The 17,119-nt window shown below is 44.6% G+C and overlaps 1 protein-coding gene across 5 annotated transcripts in view; it reads right to left on the bottom strand.

The window, feature by feature from the left end:
• FANCA (FA complementation group A) overlaps positions 1–15,502 on the bottom strand; it is a 37,119-nt gene extending 21,617 nt beyond the window's left edge. Inside the window, exons 1-17 of one of the 5 annotated variants that reach the window (XR_008825605.1) lie at positions 15,428–15,483; positions 14,757–14,866; positions 13,805–13,877; positions 13,209–13,351; positions 12,508–12,603; positions 10,257–10,330; positions 8,955–9,160; positions 8,243–8,325; positions 7,773–7,806; positions 5,269–5,335; positions 4,579–4,691; positions 3,559–3,635; positions 2,954–3,095; positions 2,240–2,373; positions 1,147–1,257; positions 588–683; positions 431–490 (exon numbers count right to left, since the gene is read on the bottom strand). Coding sequence is in view for 4 of the 5 variants with exons in the window: in XM_056360212.1 (XP_056216187.1) it covers positions 431–490; positions 588–683; positions 1,147–1,257; positions 2,240–2,373; positions 2,954–3,095; positions 3,559–3,635; positions 4,579–4,691; positions 5,269–5,335; positions 7,773–7,806; positions 8,243–8,325; positions 8,955–9,160; positions 10,257–10,330; positions 12,508–12,603; positions 13,209–13,351; positions 13,805–13,877; positions 14,757–14,866; positions 15,428–15,467 (1,659 nt within the window). In the remaining variant the exon portion in view is untranslated. Of the gene's footprint in view, positions 1–430; positions 491–587; positions 684–1,146; positions 1,258–2,239; positions 2,374–2,953; positions 3,096–3,558; positions 3,636–4,578; positions 4,692–5,268; positions 5,336–7,772; positions 7,807–8,242; positions 8,326–8,954; positions 9,161–10,256; positions 10,331–12,507; positions 12,604–13,208; positions 13,352–13,804; positions 13,878–14,756; positions 14,867–15,427 lie in introns of all 5 variants that reach the window. The other 4 variants (XM_056360212.1, XM_056360213.1, XM_056360214.1 and 1 more) reach the window with 4 other exon arrangements.
• Positions 15,503–17,119: the final 1,617 nt, after the last annotated feature.

Below are 17,119 nucleotides of genomic sequence, written 5' to 3'. Positions count from 1 at the left end.
TCTCCATCCCCGCACCACACAACAACATTAGATCTCCCTTTGTCCCTTAAACCCCCTCCCACAGAATTTTCCATTTGTTTACTATAACCCTCAGTACAGGATGGGAAAGAGGTAGCCAGCAATTCCCTACTTCCAACAGCGGGTGCTGACTGGAGGACTAATGTAGGTGTTGCTTGGCCAGTAGCTAGCTGGCTAATTACCAAGTTCCTCTGCAGCCTCATCACAGTCTATTTGTCCCCCAGGTAAGTAGTTTTCAAGAAATCTGGGGAGAGCCTGCGTATTTACAGCCGCTAACCCCTCCATCTTAAAGCGGGAAAAGATTCAGCAGCGTGCTCGAGCTTGGTAGGAATGGCAAAGAGGTTGATAGCCTAAGCTCTTTTCCAGGGCAAAAGGGGCATGACTGAGGAGAAGACTGTCAGACCAGCAGTACCTGCACAGATTCATCTGTGGAAGACAAGTCTTCATACAGCCCCATATCTTCTATAGCAACCTGTGTGATGTTATGGAGAGATGCACATGGTCACAACACAGCTAGTATTTTGACAGATCCAGAAAGAACTCTCTTCAAAGAGACAATTTTTACTAACCTTGAGGTCAGCCAGTCTGGTTTTAGCCAGAGTGATGTACTCCAAGAGAATCGACCGATGTTTTGTTGGCACAAAAGGTGGGTACATTATATGGACCTGAAATATGAAAATCACAAGATTTTCCATTTTTAAAGGAAATTAGTGTAAAATTCTGCTTAATGTTTACCGTCATTTACCTCAAACATTCCCCACAGAAGATGTTATTGTTTTAAGAAAAGCCATCTTCATGGCAACTAACATGCAATTTTTCCCAACAACGACCACTAAACACTTCAGTGAACTTGTTTGAATTCAACTCCATGAAAGGAACTCTCCTTGTTGTCAAGTAAACAAAAGAATTTTCTGCTTCCTTATTTCAGGAAGAAAATGTTTTGAATAATGTATCAGAAGTAATGCAATTACTATAACATCATCAATAATATGCTGAACCCAGTCAAAGACATATAATGCAATTACTGTAATAACAGTAAGCTGAACCTAGTCAAAGACACAAGTACATCCACTTTGGAGCAGTTCTTTATTGGTTTTTAGAAAACGATCTCTATTAGCATCTCCTCACCTTCAAGTACGGTGCTGCTTCAAAGGGCACTAGCTCTGACAAGAACTCAAAGAGGAAGACCAGAGCTTTCTTACTGCTCCCATGGTGACCACCAGCATTCCCAAAGGAAGCCTGAAACAGAGGAAAATGACAATGCAGCCCCTTTCAGCGTAGAAAGAATCCCCATCCCAGCAATGCTGTACCTCAGTGCACAACTCCCAGACATCCATTACAGATGTCTGTTTGCTGTCAAGAGAATCTTTCTGCAGAAAAGTTTCTACAGAAGTTTTCTTGTGAGTTTTGTTGTCCAGTTTCCAGAAAGCCTGCCATGTCATGCTCAACATTTTGATGTGCTACCATAAGAACACTTAGAGGAGTTAAACAAAGCAACACCAAAATGCACCAGAGGATTGAGAGCCATGAGGGAACCACAAATCTGCAGGTTTCTGCACAGGTTTATCTGGGAGTTATATGGAAAAGAATCCAGTTTGAGACTACATGGAACACAACTAGTTTACCTTTTGATACATCCTGAACACTCTATCAAAGGCTGAGCTTAGATTTGCAAACTCATACAAAGGAATTTACAGCTTTAAATTATGTGGAGATTTGCATACCTAAAATACCTAAATGTTTACAACTGGAAGCTAACAGCCAATTATCTTTAAGGTCAAACACAGCAATTACAGCTGCATGCAAACATCCAGGAAATAGGAATGCTTCATCTGCAATAACCCACAACTTATGCAATAACAACTGTGTTGGTTATCAAGATACTGAAATACATCCAAGATTACGATTGTAACAGGAATTACACGTCTGCATTCCTGACAAGTAACTAGAGAAGGCAAGATGGACTTAAAATATGAAAGAAAGGAAAATCAAAGCAAGCCAAATAAATACATTCTTTCCAGACAAAAAGGCAGTAATAAATACTAACTCGCTCCTAATACCAATACAATCACTTACTACTCTTTCTTTTTTCCCCTCTCTCTCTCTCTCATTCCTGGCAATCTTGTTTGAAACCAGGCTTTTGCTGTGCAGCAGAATATTCCTTACATGCAGGTTTCCTCACATAATTAATAATTACTAGTCAGGCCTCTTTTAGTCTTACCTTAAACCATTCCGAGTAAGGCATGAACACAGCAGGCCCCTCTAGAGCAGCCTGACGAGCTATCAGGAACGCAGTGATCATATTTTCCATATCATAATTCCCAAAGGCCTTTATCAGGAGATGGCTCAGTAGATCTAGAAACATAAAACACTAACCTCAAATCTTGCTCTTGACAACTGTGCTGTAACTTTATATAGTAAATGAAGATAAATATCTGTGATAAACATGTGCCAAATGAAGAAGGATGTGTATTGCAGCTTGGGGAACCTTTGGGACTTGCTTATACTTTTTTCATACACTTTCAACAGCCAAATACTCTTGGATTCCAACCTGCAGGAATTGTAGGGGTCCAGCAATGAGATGATCAGTAAGCAACTCTAATAAACAAGGTCTGCTAGCAAAGGCGAGATAGAAGAACTAAGCTTCCGTAATTGCTACTCAAATTAATACTTAAGATAATTATCAAAACCATTATTAGCTGCACACAAAGTTTGAGAATCGTCAGGCACAAGGCCTGGCGTTCATGTTGCCACTGACATGGAACGTTTGAAAGGAAAAGCAGATTTTCTGCTGTTCTTTTCCATGCAGCGATCTCAAAACAGCAACCACAAATGACTATGCTGCTACACCAGTCAGTGTAGTACACCAGTACCCTTCGGTACCTGGAAAGCAATAAGCACACACTAGCTTGCAGGCTTGCCAGTACCTCCTTACCTTTGAACAGTTGCTCAGCCTCAGCTTGACAGACTACCAACGTGGAAACACAGGAGAGGACATGCTGCCAGTTCACTTCACGAGTCTCCAGGACTTGCTGCAGCTGGCTGATCGACTCCTTTGCACTGAATGCCACAAACAGCTGGAAGAGTGATAGCAATTCATTTTAGCTATGACATACAGCCACCCATAAGAGTGAATCAGACTGTCAAGACTAACACGCAGATGTCTTTTGTATAACTTTTGAAAAAGCTATCCTGTGTGCATCTTTTGCATCAGCTTTCCAGGGTGAGATACCATCCTGGCTTGGAACCAGCATTGGCTAAAATAAACAGTAATATCCCAGTTCTTTCAGAAGTCATGTCATATTCTCTAACAATAAAAATTCACATCTTAATGAGAACAAAGACGGTAATTGAAGAGCTTTGCACGAACAGAAATCCTTGTAGTACTTTTTCTTCATGCTTCCTCCTGCCTACAACTTCTGGCAGCTGGTTCAGATTCTGCGACTGAAACGCAGTATTTTTAAATAATCTCATTTGGATATTTCAATGAGTATAAACCCAATGTAATAAAGTTCTCTTTGTGAAACCTGGAAGACCTACTTTGCGATACAATGTAGTAAGCAGTGAACAAGTCCTTGTGAAGCTCCACTCTTTCTGCATATGAATGGCATCAGACACTGTACCCAGAAAGAGAAAATTTTACTCTTCAGCAACAGATTTTAAAATACCCCCAAAACACATAAAGTTAACCAAGATACATTAAAAACTGCTCACAGAAGTCCTCTCTCACCCACTTGTCTTCAGAACACCAGCAACAAGGACCCTGCCATTTTGCTATGAGAATGTCATCTCAAAGCTGTTCGTGCAATCACACATTCATAGGCCAACATAGCGTGTGCACAGGGAATCATCAAGGAATTGTCTTTTTCTTCAATAATCTCTTTCAGCTGGAAACCAGCAATGACACAGCTCTCCCACACAACAGGCAAGCAGCTCTAGATCATAGCTCAGAGTAACTTTACCAGAGATTCTGGGACCTAAACATATTTCTTCCCAAAAACATCAAGCTTCACAACTAGAAGGATTCTATCTTCTGCCTTTACAGATTAGAAGCCTTCCTGCCTTTATCTCTAACCTATCAAAAGAAACCCCTCATCAGTAGGGAAAGGCCACATCTTGTGCGTAAACCCACACACAGGGGCCACACTAGTTTAGCCCCAAGCTCGCTCTGCAGCACCACCTCTCCCGCCCCTTTTCTCCTTTGGCCAGAACTGCTCCCAGAGGTCAGAGATCTCCCACATCTACTCCGTAAAGGCTGCTCATAGATATTACTCCCAATATCTGTTCACAAGCTGCTGGCCGAAGCTCTGTTTGAAGGCACTGATTTTCCATCTGAAGTTTTCTTCTGAACTACAGCCCTCTAAAGTCTAGATGAATTTCTTTTTTGGTATGATCTGGTACCCTGTTTATATAGACCTGGGAAAGAGCTAGAGAGTCAGGCACTTCTCTGGCTCTGATTCCTCCAGGCTGGACTCCATTCAGCAAGGTTTGGGTGGGAGGAAACTCCAGACACACAATAATGCACCCTGGAGACATTCACTTCTCCCCGTCTATTCCTACCTTTCAACAACGGGTTGTAGGTAAGAACCTCGGTCAGGGTGTGTCTAAAAAACTGCTGCAAGGAATCCGGATGAACTGCACTTTTATAAACTGACACACTGAACACATTCAGCCTACAAATGACAAGGAAATATTCAGGAACAATGCACAGGACATATGATCAACCAGGTACTGATTAGGATGAATGCCTAGTTTTTCTTTTATATCTATCTTATCAAATTGCCAGATATATACTTTTTCATACGGTTTGTTTTGTGGTTTTTTTAAATCTATTGGTTACTTAGTTTATGTAGATATCAGATTTACAAACCTGAGTTTAACATATACTCCTGCACAGGACAGGACTGAAGGCTGGGATGTACAAAGTACTTTAAACAGGTTTAGAAGCAGGAATTGGAGGAGATGACAGCACCTTCCAGGTGTCTCTGCACAGAAGCAGAGTGAGAAACCTTGAGAGGGGAAACTCACCGTGTGCCGAGAGGGTGCTCCAAGATTGGTTCCAACACTGCTAGAACACCCTTTCCTACCTGATGCTTATCTTTTTTAAAGCATTTTCATTTGCACATATTTTATTAGAAAGGAGAATACTAAACATAAGGGGAAACAACATTTCCCCCTGTTTCAGTAACAAGTGTAACAGTGGATAAAAAACCTCCTCCTGACATTCTTTGGAGGAACAGCATTTCTCACCAGAACCTCATTGCTTGCAATGTGGAAACGTCTTCCTGCTTCTCTTTACCAACAGCATCAAGCACCCCTGTAACCCCAAATAAAGACACAAAACCACAGTAAGAGATACGGAAATTGTAGGAACTGTGACACTAAAGAACACGCAGGAACTAACAGGAGCAAGCACTTTGTGCACCTTTAAGAAGGTGACCCCATTAGGGAAATGTGCAGAAGCCATTCAACAGTGCTAAATTCTTACAAATTTTTTTTAAAAAGTGACACAGACTCAAAAACTATTAACACTAACCTTGAACCAATTTAAAACCATTCCCAAGAATGTGCTAATAATTAAGCCATTTAAAAATGCACATAAATTAGTATTTCCTTTCCAAACCCAATCCTAATTGTGCATCTGCAAGTGTGAATGCTGCAAAGCTGCACAAGAAGAGACTCTGTCTGGAGGCAGGGATTTGCACAAGCAAGCTTTGAATTAACCACCCCTGGAAACAACGGTCTTAACCGCCCTCGCCGAACAAAGAGCATGCTGCTGTGAGTGCCATGCATTTGTAACAGCAGTGGGACTTCACATTTGCTTAGCAGAAATTCCTCCAAAAGCTAGAGCTGTCCTAAAATGACTGGTAAGAGGTCAAACAGGTTGGCAGCTTGCACAGCACGGTGTCTTGATGATCAGCCCATACCACTCAAAGGCCACATACTAAGAGACTCTGCTTTACAGCCTGCTGCAGCAGCACTTTTTCTGTTTCTGTTTCTTTTTCTGTTTTAAACCTACCTTTAAAAGCCTCCTCTTTTAACTGTTAAAAGTTTGTTTTGCTTATTAAGATCTTTCAGTGAAGCACCCGAAAAGGAAATTTACTGGGCTGGGGCAGCAAAACAGGTGTCCCTCACGTGCCTTTCATAAGGCAGTCCACAGTGTCAGCATGTAATGCTCTCCTTCTCCTGCTGAGGAATACTTTAAGGTTAAGTAGGGGAGAATGGAGAAAAGGAGATAAACTCTACTTATCTTCAGGCACAGGAGTTCAATATAGCAAGATCATTACTGTGAAGCACAGTGCTCCCATGCTACTCTCCCCTGTCCTTCTCTGCCTCTGAAGGTCTTCATTAATAGTGAATTATTTTACATAAAGGATCCTAATGTTCTTCAAAGCAGCTGATTAGTTAAGTGAAACTCCTCAAAGGTGACCTAAAAGTATGCACTAATAAAAATACCTTATATAAAATTCATTTAATACAATTTCAGACACACAGACTGCAAGTCCGCCAGTGGCAGTGCAAGCTGCACAAACATGAAGGTCAAACGAAGAGCGGGTTAGCAGAGTCCTGTCTGCCTGCCAACAGTCTGCTTCCTTCCTCCAAAATCCCCCTAGTCCTGTGTTTATAAGGGTTATTTTTCAACTACCAACACTGTTAAAGGGCCACCCAAGATGGGACTCATACATATTAAATAATAAAGCACTTCTCTTACAGCTTTCCCTTTCTAGAAGCACTCCAAAGGCTGTAAAGCATCTCTGGTCTACAGACAACGACCCCTGTGAGGCATGGGGTAAGGCTGGCAGTGCCCGCGGGAAGAGATACACAAGGGAGGGAGCAGTGCTGGTGTTGCGTCCTGGTTTTTGGTCACCTTACAGCAGGGGGAAAGCTCTAACCTCTGCAGCAGCACTGAGCATGTTGCTGAAAGACGCCAGCAAGAAAAGTGGTAGTAAAGTGCTGTCACTAAGGAGACAGGCAAGTAACTGCAGCCACCCAGTCTGATTATACTAATACATTGGCGCAGGGCACACAAGGAGGTGTAAGTGAGCTTTTCCTCTGCTGTACAGCAGATAGAGCAACCTACCATGAAGATCATCCATGACACAAGACAAAAATAACCCTCATGTGTGTCTTTCTGCATCGGGATTTGCAATGCAAATCAGACACTACTACGCTTGAGGTCACAGCAGCAGCAGCAGGACTGTCCAGGCCAAGACAGGCACGTTGTCTGTGGCACAGTTCTTGCAGACTGGCCATTTAAAGATTACACATGTACATTACATGTCTTTGCTCAGCATAAAATAATCAATGATAGGTTTCACAAAACATTAGTCTGCAAATCCAAACTGCAATCCAGCAAAACAGCTTACATGCATGGGACTTCATAAATTCAAATTTACTAAGCAGAAAAAGTTATCCTAGCCTACTCTCTGTGCTACAACTGCTTCAAATCAAACTTGTTAAAAATCAGCTCAGATATCTACCTGATGCTGCAGCTGGGAGCATCAAAAAGAGCTGGCATTAAAGGCAGGAAACTACCTGCAGTGTTAGGAGACACTCACCTTACAAGAGTGAAGGGGAAAAGCAGAGGCACATAAAATCAGTGACAAATATGCACAACAGAGGAAAAGCATCCCAGGCAAAGGATTTCTCCTTAGAGATTTAACAATGTCCTTAGAGATTTAACAACGAACAAGCAACATAAGTCTAGCAAACAGCAGTGACTGCACAAAGCTACAAATCACAAAAACACTTACATGTCAACATTCTTTGCAAGACAGCATGACAGATCTGTACAAAATTGACAAATTAAGACCATTTAAAATTTAAAAGCGCTGCAGTTATATACAGAAAAAGTAAACTGGCTCAAAGAAAGAGTTTTGTCCCTCTTAGTTTAAAGCTTAACTTTTACCTCAGGCTCTACTGTAGAACAGATACAATAGACAGAGGGCAAGCATTTCCCATGGTTACCAGCATTCCACGTCTCACATTCAATCAGAAAAAAAACGAGCAATCAAGGTGAGACCAAGGAAGCTTTAAAAAACCTCGGTGAGCTTAAAAGTCTCTGTTCTGGTCTCACCATTTCCTTCTCACCCACTCCAGCACCTGGACCACCATCCTTTCTTTGCTGTTCTAAGCTCCAAATTATTTATACTTAGCAAGGCACGGAGGTATAGAATGGAACTACTTAAACAACTGTTTGTAAATAGGTTAATTTTGTCCTTACATAGGGGACCTTCTTGAATTCCAGCTTCCTTCCCAGAGCTGAAGTTTGCTGAAAGCCACTCTGAAGAAACACAATCACAAAGTCTGTAAATCAAGAAAGAATTAGTGTTTCAGCATCCCCCTTTCAATATACTTGCTCTTTTGCCTCCCCATCTCGGTTTCCCAGGAGGACTAGTGTCTGAAAAGCAGCAGTCAGCTGGAATCATTTATTTTCTTGGACTAAAATGACTCCCAGGCAAAAGGACCTAGAACAATGGATGAAAGGAGCACAGAAACTTAAAGGATTTTAAACGCTAAAGAATTCACAGGTCTTCTGCTCTATTACCACTGCAAAACTCATACGGGTTGTACCTGACCAACTGCACGGGTCCAAAGATCTGACTACAGCTCTTCAATCAAATTATGTAGGGATTTTTCTTTTCTAAACAAAACCACAAAGTAAGTAATAGAAAATGAGAGGGAGAAAATGGGACTGTTAAACATTTCTGGTCCAAAGTATCTCAGACACTTAGCAGAAGCATCACATTCTCAATTTGTGGCCCCACACACCTCGCAGTTACGCTTTCTTCCATATTGTAACTCCAAGGGATATAGAAATTCAAGCCAATTACCTTTTAAGGGGGAAAAAATTTGCTAAATTAACAAAATATAAAAACGTATTTCCCCTCACTGAAACAAGGTAAGAAAATGCAAAGCAAGGCCCCTGTTCTTACACCTCCAAGCTTTTGATTCATACAGCCCTTGCTGCAAGCTGTGCAGACCAGCAGCCAGGCCCTGCTCCACCAGCACCCAGTTGAGAGCCTTGCCTGAGAGAACACGCCCAGCGAGTGCTGCATCCTCTGAGGACTCCTCCGCCTGCTTACAGAGGCCACAAAGGCTGCTGCACAGCCACTCCACCGCAGCTGGGGCAGCTGGGTTGCTGAGAACAAACAAAAGCACATTCATTTCAATCCTTCCTGCTTTTTCTAAGGCTTGTTTTTTTCCCCACCACCCTCTCTCAGACTCAGGAAAGAGCCTTCTGTGCAGAACTCTGCCCTAGATGTGGCATTTCATTTATTTGATTTGGACCAGCAAGAGCTTTATTGGCTTTATAAAAAGATTCCACAACAAACACATCCAAAGGAAAATACACATGTGAAATTGAGTGTTCAAATATTTCCTCATCTCTGACACTGAAGTATTTTGGTTTAGAAAGTTTTGCTAGAGGAAAGACTTTAGTTCTGATTTATAAGATACTTGGACAAAAATGATTAAAATAAATAATTAAGCTCTTAATCTATCCCTTTGGTTGCCTTAAATTTGAAGCACAGCAGGCACTGAAGGCTTTTTTTCCTATCACATTAACAGACAAGTAAACCAATATCAAAACCCTAAAAGATCACTGTAACATTCCTTTGACATCATAAGAAAACAACCCGAACATCACAAAGGATAACTGGTTTTAGTTGTTAGGTCTGTATTGGGGGAGAAAAAAATAAATCAATTCTTAGGATAACTGTTCTCTGGAGATCTGTTAAACCTTAATAAACTGTAAGGTTTTATGAACATGGAAGCACATGGCTTCTGCAAAGCAAGACTTCTCATCAAGCACTAATTTTTACAGGCTTTCCAAAGCAGAGCCAGAGGCATGGCCAGATGAACTGAAGGAGCTGGGTTACAGAGCCCTCTCCCACACAGTGTGGTAACCACCCACATGCAGCTATCTGTGCCAGCGAAACAAAGCACGAGATGAAACATCACCTAGGACAGTCTGCAGTGGTGGTTGTCACTGAACCATTCTGCTTCACATTGTGGCTGATTCAGTAGCCCTCAAATCAGCCACTGCACCTTAAACTGCACTAATTAACCTAGAGTAACCTCTCAAACCCGGGTAACTTCTTAAATCCTGCTAATCTGATCACTTGCCAGCATCTGACTATATTCTTAGTCCAGAATACTTATAACTAATCCTCGATTACATTTCAATAGGCTTTAAGAGATTAAATACATCTGCAAGCCTATAAACCTCTGCTTACCTCTCCAGCAGCTCCCCCAGTCCAACGATGCCGTCTCTGTGCAGATGCCACACAGCTTCCAGCACTGGAGGGTCCTAATGAGATGTCACAATTAGGTCACAGTCTGCATTTTGCAGTAAACTCAACATTTGGGTAATGTAAATTATATATTAAAAAATAAAACTAAGTTCCATTTATTCAGACTATCCAGAACTTACTAAAATTTTAAAACAACAACATAGGAAATACCATATGAGGAAAGATTATATTTGATTTTTCCTTCCTATAAATTTTGAATGGTTGTGGGTTGTAGATGCATCATCATTTTAAATTTTCATGGTCAAGTAACAATTATATCCATCTTTGCCCCCCTGGAATAATCCTGATTCTACATATTCAAAGAGGCAGTGGATATCCCAGAAAACAGGTAACATCACAAAGTTTCAAGTCTTGTTAATTCAGATCCAGAAACAGATTAGAGAATTACCACTTAGCCTGTTGAATGTTTATAAGTCTCTGTGGAGCGAGTGCTGCTCTCAAATCTATTTCCCAATAAGAGACTACAAAAAGACACTGCAACTGTACGGGCAGAGGGGCCAACAGACACAGAGGAAAATCAAACACCACATGAGCCATCCTGCTTCTAAACACCAGGCTTGCTGTTGGCAAAATCAGCACAAGGCATTGCTTCTGTGCGGATGAAACTGCTGCCCTGCTTTCCTCCCTGCACCATCCCTTCCAGCTCCTGCCTGGAACGGTGTGTCCTGGAGAGTGTCCTGTGCCAGCAAAACAGGACTGTGGGGTGCACCTGGCAGGGAAAACTGTGCAGCAGCAGCAACTTCTGCTCATTCCAGCCTCCCTACAAAAATGGTCCCAGACAGAAACAAAATCTTCACTCCTCATGAAGGAAGAGGTACTTGGGAGTCTTGGGCACACAAGTCACTCCAAAGAAAAACCAAAGCTCCACAAGCTTTCTGCAGCAACCAGCAGCTGCCTCATAGCGTGACCCTAGACTTGCCTACACACTTTGTCTTTGACAACTTAATTCTTTACCATAACAATCTCAATTACACAGCAGCACTTGATGTCTGTGTCTACCTGAGAATGAGGAGATCTTAATCAGCCTACAAAATATACAGGATTCTATTTTCAGCCCAGGATCCGACACTTGAGACTACAGCACGCCTGTTTATCCTGGCAGACCGGCCTCTTCCTTCTTTCCCACCAGAGCAGTGAGCAGACAGAATTGTCCTGCTCACAAGACATTCTTAACTCCACTTAGAGCACCACTTATCTTAGAAAACAAACCACCCAAATGAAATCAAAACAACACAACATTTGTGAAGCAATGCAACCTGTTACCTGCTATCATATTTCTCTCAAGCCATTTTCTGCATGAACTCACTTAGGCTTATCACCATTCCCAGAGAACCAGAATGCCAGAGACACACTGAATATTGCTGGCAAAGTACATAAAGGACTTCTGGGACTGTGCCTTCCCACAGCCAGCTGGGAGCTTCGACACTGCCTGGTTAATTGATCTGAATTGCTTAGCCCAGACAGCAAACTTGCATGCCAACTGATGGAAAGTTACTAGTGTATTTCATTGAGAACAGTAAGGCAGTGACACTAAATAGGAAAAAAAAACTATACCCCCAAACCGTCTCTTACCTGTGGTGTCACCTCAGATGATTTTAATCCCTTTACCCATGCTGTAACTCCAGACACCGTATTGCCATTCCCTTCCTAGCAGGTTCCTAGTGAGAACCAGCCATGCAGAGTACAAACAGGAACAGTTAAACATCTCCTTCAGAGAGGCAGGAGTGCTGCTTGCCTAGCTCCCCAAAACCAGTACATGTCAACTCTCCTTTGTGGCAGTCTTTCTGAAGCGGCCACACAAAGCAAATCCTTGCACAGAGACAAGGAAGCTCCCAGTGAACTTGCTTTAAAATAAACAAAACAAAAAAAAACCAACACCATTTATAAGTCAGTTCATGCTTTTGAAAGGTCAGAAAGACCACATTCATTCTCAGGAGGAGTTCATGACTGCAGCTAATCAGAGCAGGGATGAGCAGTTGCAAGACTGCTCTAGGTCACCAAAAAAACCCAGCGAGGGAAACTGAACAGAAATCACAGCACTTCAACAGTCCCTTTAGCAGTTATCCCTGGCCTTGATGGGAGAGGAGGGTTGAAAACACGCTACCACATCCCACAGATTAAGTCTGTGTGAGGTCTGTCTGTAACACAGCAACGTTTCTCCATGAGTTCTTACCTTCATTTTCCACATTTCTTGACAGAAGAGTGGGCAACAGAACACATTGTTCACCAGTAAATCCTTGACCGTTTGAAGCAAGCAAGACAACCTCTTCTGGAATTACCCCAGAAATGAAGCAGAAATAATTGCCTTTGTAAATAACATGTTCCTAGAAAACCAATTTGTTGCTTTTCCCCGTTTACTGTTTTTTAAAAGCTTGAATGGTAGAGAGGATTCATGGGAAAGGCCCAAACTTTTCATCTTAAGGCTTAGCTAAAGCAGCCAGGCTGACAGCAGTGGCACTTGACATCTCCTCAGAGGCAACTTGAGCCAGCAGTCACAGCACAGCTTTTGCACAGATGGCCATCCCACAACTGGCTACACTGCAAACTGAGACAATCAATAAAAACGGAATCATGCATTGAAGAGACTGAGTCTGAGGTACACCAGAGGTGATAACACAGGATCTGCTTAAAGAGACCTGTGTAACACTGCACTTCAGCAACAAACAAAAAACTTCATTTCCAAGCTGTCAAAACCAGCTGCTTTCCTGTAAAGGAGAACGCTGTACTTCTGTGAGCATATTGGACACAGAAATTAATAATCATCCACTCAAGTCCTACACATTTGGGTGACTATCAGAACAGATAAACTGGATTTAAAGTCAAACCTAACATCACTGTTTTCTTGATAAATTAAATGTAAACCTTTTCCCTTACTCTCTGGTCCAAGTTCAGCAGTGGGAATTGAGAGGGGCCAGCAGAAGCCTGGCAGATCCGCTCGATGTTGGTAACAGCATTTTTGGCTGCCAAGATTGCTGTGGGCACACCCAATCTTGAGGCCTGTTCCTGCAGAACAGAGACTAAACAAACCAAAGCAGAAAGCTGTCAGCATGGGAGAGGAAAAAAAGGGTTAAAAAACGTGACTATGAAGACATAAGTCCCAAGTCTTAAACCCCTTCTGGGAGAGATGTAATTTGCAGCAATGGGCAAATCATTTTCATTTCTATGTATCGTTCCTTTACTGTACATAAAAATAAAAGGGCAGAAAAACCACAGAGAGGGAATACTCCTTGCTAACCACAGATTTTTGTATTTTAGTCTTGTGGGGCTTACAGTTACACTTTCAAATAATCAAAATATTCAACAATCAGACCCTTGCCAGGTGCATCATCACCAGACAAGTAAGAAACAAGTAGCTGGATGGGAGACCAGAACAATGAAAAGAAAGTAAAACTGGGATTGTAATACTTAACAGGCAAAACTTCAGTACATGATTTCCCAAACCTGTCTCTAATAGATATGCTTTCACTCACCTATAAATGATTCTGACGATACTTCCTGGTGCTCTGCACTATCCTGTCCAGCTGGTTTGGCTGAACCCTCCACCTGAAAGCCAAATAAAAATGTAACAGCCTTAGGTGTCTCTGACACACATTCACAAACCTATTCCCTCTAAAGGATACTGAGCAGCTCTGGCATTCTTGGGGGCTGGAGCAACTGAACTGAAACTAACACCAAGCTCCCACACCGTCACAGTAAACAAAGATTTTAGGGCACCTTACAAGAAGCATATGTATAGTTATCATCATTTTCTGCAAAGAAAAGGAGATAGAAATCAAAGTTACTTGTCCCCAGTCACCCAACAGATCAGCAACAGCACCAGGAACAGAATTTCTATCTTGGAATAGAAATATTACGCAGACAAATAAACATCCTTGTGGCTGAACTGTGGGAAGCATTTGAATTGTCTATTGCAGTTATCAAAGTCAAAAGCTCTCTCCAGTGTGTGAGCAGAAGGTAGAACATGTCCAAGTCAGAATGTTGGCTCAAGCATCTATATAGGCAAATTACACAGGTTTTCATAAAGACAGTCACCTTAGTCAAAAATGGCTGGTAATTCAGAGAAAACCCAAACAACTCCAGATAGTTTTTTTTTTCTCTCTAGAACAAGAAGTCGGTTCTGACCCCAAGAAAATGGTGCCAGATTTCCCTCTGTCCCAAATCCAAACCATACTTGACCATTTTTAGTCTAGAACAATAAAACATAGGATAAAGGAAAAAAAATAATCTCATTTCTGCAACACAGACCTCTCAACTTCAGCTTACTCCTACAGTGCTGCTCTTTCTTTTCACATACCATGAAAACTGTGTTCCCAGGACATTCACTCTACAGTTGCCGTAAGAAGGGCCCTGGAACCCACCTCCAGCTGGGATCTCCTGTGATTCCCAGCCTGACCATTACACCCTGAACCATTGTGCTCCTACCTCCAAGAGGAGGTCGTTCAGGTTCTGATGGTGATCCAGAAGGCGCAGAGCCGCTTCCTGGAGCTCCGCTCCACTCCCAAAGGCACTTTTTCTTTTCCTGGCTCTCCCTGCTGAGAAATATGGATTTCTTTTATAACCACAGCTTGCTCCAACAGCACCCCCGAGGACACCTCGCTCTCTGCTGCTGCAGCACACATCTCGGACAGAGCAAAGGCAGCCCCAGCCAGACCCTGGTTAGCCAGCTGTGTGACAGGAGCAGTGCGGGATGTTTCTGCCTGGTTTGCTCCGGCAGCTCTGCAGGTAAAGCCCCATGGCCTTCAGCACAAGCAGCCAAAGCCCTGCCAGGCACTGGCAGCCATCGGCCTCCAAAGGCCCTCGGCCCAAAGCAACCAAGGTGCTGCCCTGTCACCCCCAGCCCAGGACGGGAGGTGCGGCAGGGCCGCAAGAAGGCCACCAGCCTTTGGGAGAGGGGTTCTGGGGGGAGCAGGGCTGAGGAGAGCTGAGGCGAGGGGCTGCCAGGAGCCCAGAGCGCCAGGCAGGCCGGAGGATGGGGGTCTATGAGGGCAGAGAGGGGACATTCACCCCACCCTTCACCTCTGCTGTCCCTGCAGGAAGCACCAGGCCAAGAGCTCTCTCAGAGAAGTCCCGGCGCCACCTCAGCCCGGACCTACCCAGCAGGTCCCGCCACGTCCTCCCGCCTGGGCCGGCCATGGCGGCAGGCCCGCTCGCTCCCCGCCGAACCAACCTGCCCGCCCTGCGCCGCCATTGGCCGCCCGCCGGGGGGACAGGCGCTTCCCATTGGCTGGAAGCGCGGCGTGGTCCCGCCCGCCCCCTCCGCCATCTTGGTAGTGGCGGAGGCGACGGCAGCCATGTTGGGGAGAGTGGGTGGTGTCGCTCGGCGGGGCGGGATGGGCGAGGTGGGATGCGCTAAGGTAGGGCGCGGTGAGGGGCACACGTCCCGCTACGAAGGCTGTTTGCGGCAGTGTGTGTAGGACAGGGTGGCTCAGGCCAGGTCGCCAGGAGAAGGGGTCTCCCCTGAGAGGCCCTGAGGGGAAGATGCTCACCCTGAGGCCTGGCTGTGGGGGGGCTTAGCACAGCAGCAACTGATACCCCCACAGACTGGCGGGGCCAGGGCCACCAGGGCTGGGGGCAGCCATCCACATCTCAGGCCTCTTCCTGGGACCAGGTCCTATCACCAGCTCCAACAGCGTTTCCCTGCTCCCGGCCTGATTCTCCTTGCAGAGAGCTCCTTGCAGCCCTGCTTCCCTCAGGGATGCTTCCCTGCGTGCCCATTGTACCGCCCAGGGAAGGCGACAAGAACTCCTAAGGGCAGAAATCCCCAGCCGCACACAACTGGGCATTGCTGGGGGCAATAAAGGTTTCAGAGGGAGCAGTGTGGAATTCCCACAGGGATTTTCCTCTCATCTTATCCCTCTTGGAGATGAACCGCTGCTGGTTAGCTGCCCTTAGCGTGCCCTGCAGAGGGTTTGGAGCAGAAGGTGGTAATTCGTTTTGATAAGGATGGCAGCGTACAGGCAGATGAACAACCCCAGGGTATTCACCGTCAGGAGGCTAGCTTCTGTTTGCAGACGTTAAAAATGCTGTGCTGGAATTGGCCATGGGATGTTTTTATTGCAGTGCTGGCCATGGGAGCAGGTGAGTCAGCAGCACTTGCTGCCGAGAGCTGGAGAAAGCCCTTCCAGGCAGCACAAGGCTCCGGGTCTGCACTGGCAGTGCAATGGGCTCCCACAGCCAGCCTGCTGCCACACCAGGGGCACCTGCAGCACTGAATCTCAGCCCGGAGACAGCAAGTGAAACCCTTCCCAGAATCACATTTCTGAATCCCTTTAAACCCCCGGTGCCATCATCAAATTTGCAGCAGCCCTGGGTTTTGGAGGGGCTGTTCGTCCCTCCTGTGCCCCCCTGAGCTCTGGTGCTGACTGGCGAGCTGAGGTAGCCCTGAGCCGGCAAAGCAAATCAAAACCTCTCCTGCAGCAGCCCTGCCGGTGGGGGACATCTGCAAAGGGCTCATTTTGCACATGGTGGGAATGGCCTACGCAGGGGAACGGAGGACATGGTGACAGCTGAGGGAGCGGAGGCACGGGTGGGAGCCTGGCTGTGGGAGGTGGCACCTCCATGTTGTCCCTGGGAAGGGACAGACGGGAGGAATGGGCTCCAAGGGGAGTGGGAGTACTGCGTCAGATGGGAGGTCAGTACTGAGGAATCGAGGGAGGTTAGAGACAGTAATTAATGTGATTAAGAAGCTGGAAGGACTCATCTGCAATAAAACGAAATATTTGCATTGGGGGAGAAAGGAAAGGGGAAGGGAAGGGACCTGCCTCCAAATATCTCAGAGATGAATG

This window comes from Falco biarmicus, chromosome 15 (genome assembly GCF_023638135.1).
Source record: "Falco biarmicus isolate bFalBia1 chromosome 15, bFalBia1.pri, whole genome shotgun sequence".
Taxonomy (NCBI): Eukaryota; Metazoa; Chordata; class Aves; order Falconiformes; family Falconidae; genus Falco; species Falco biarmicus.
This window is presented reverse-complemented; position numbering and strand designations above follow the sequence as displayed.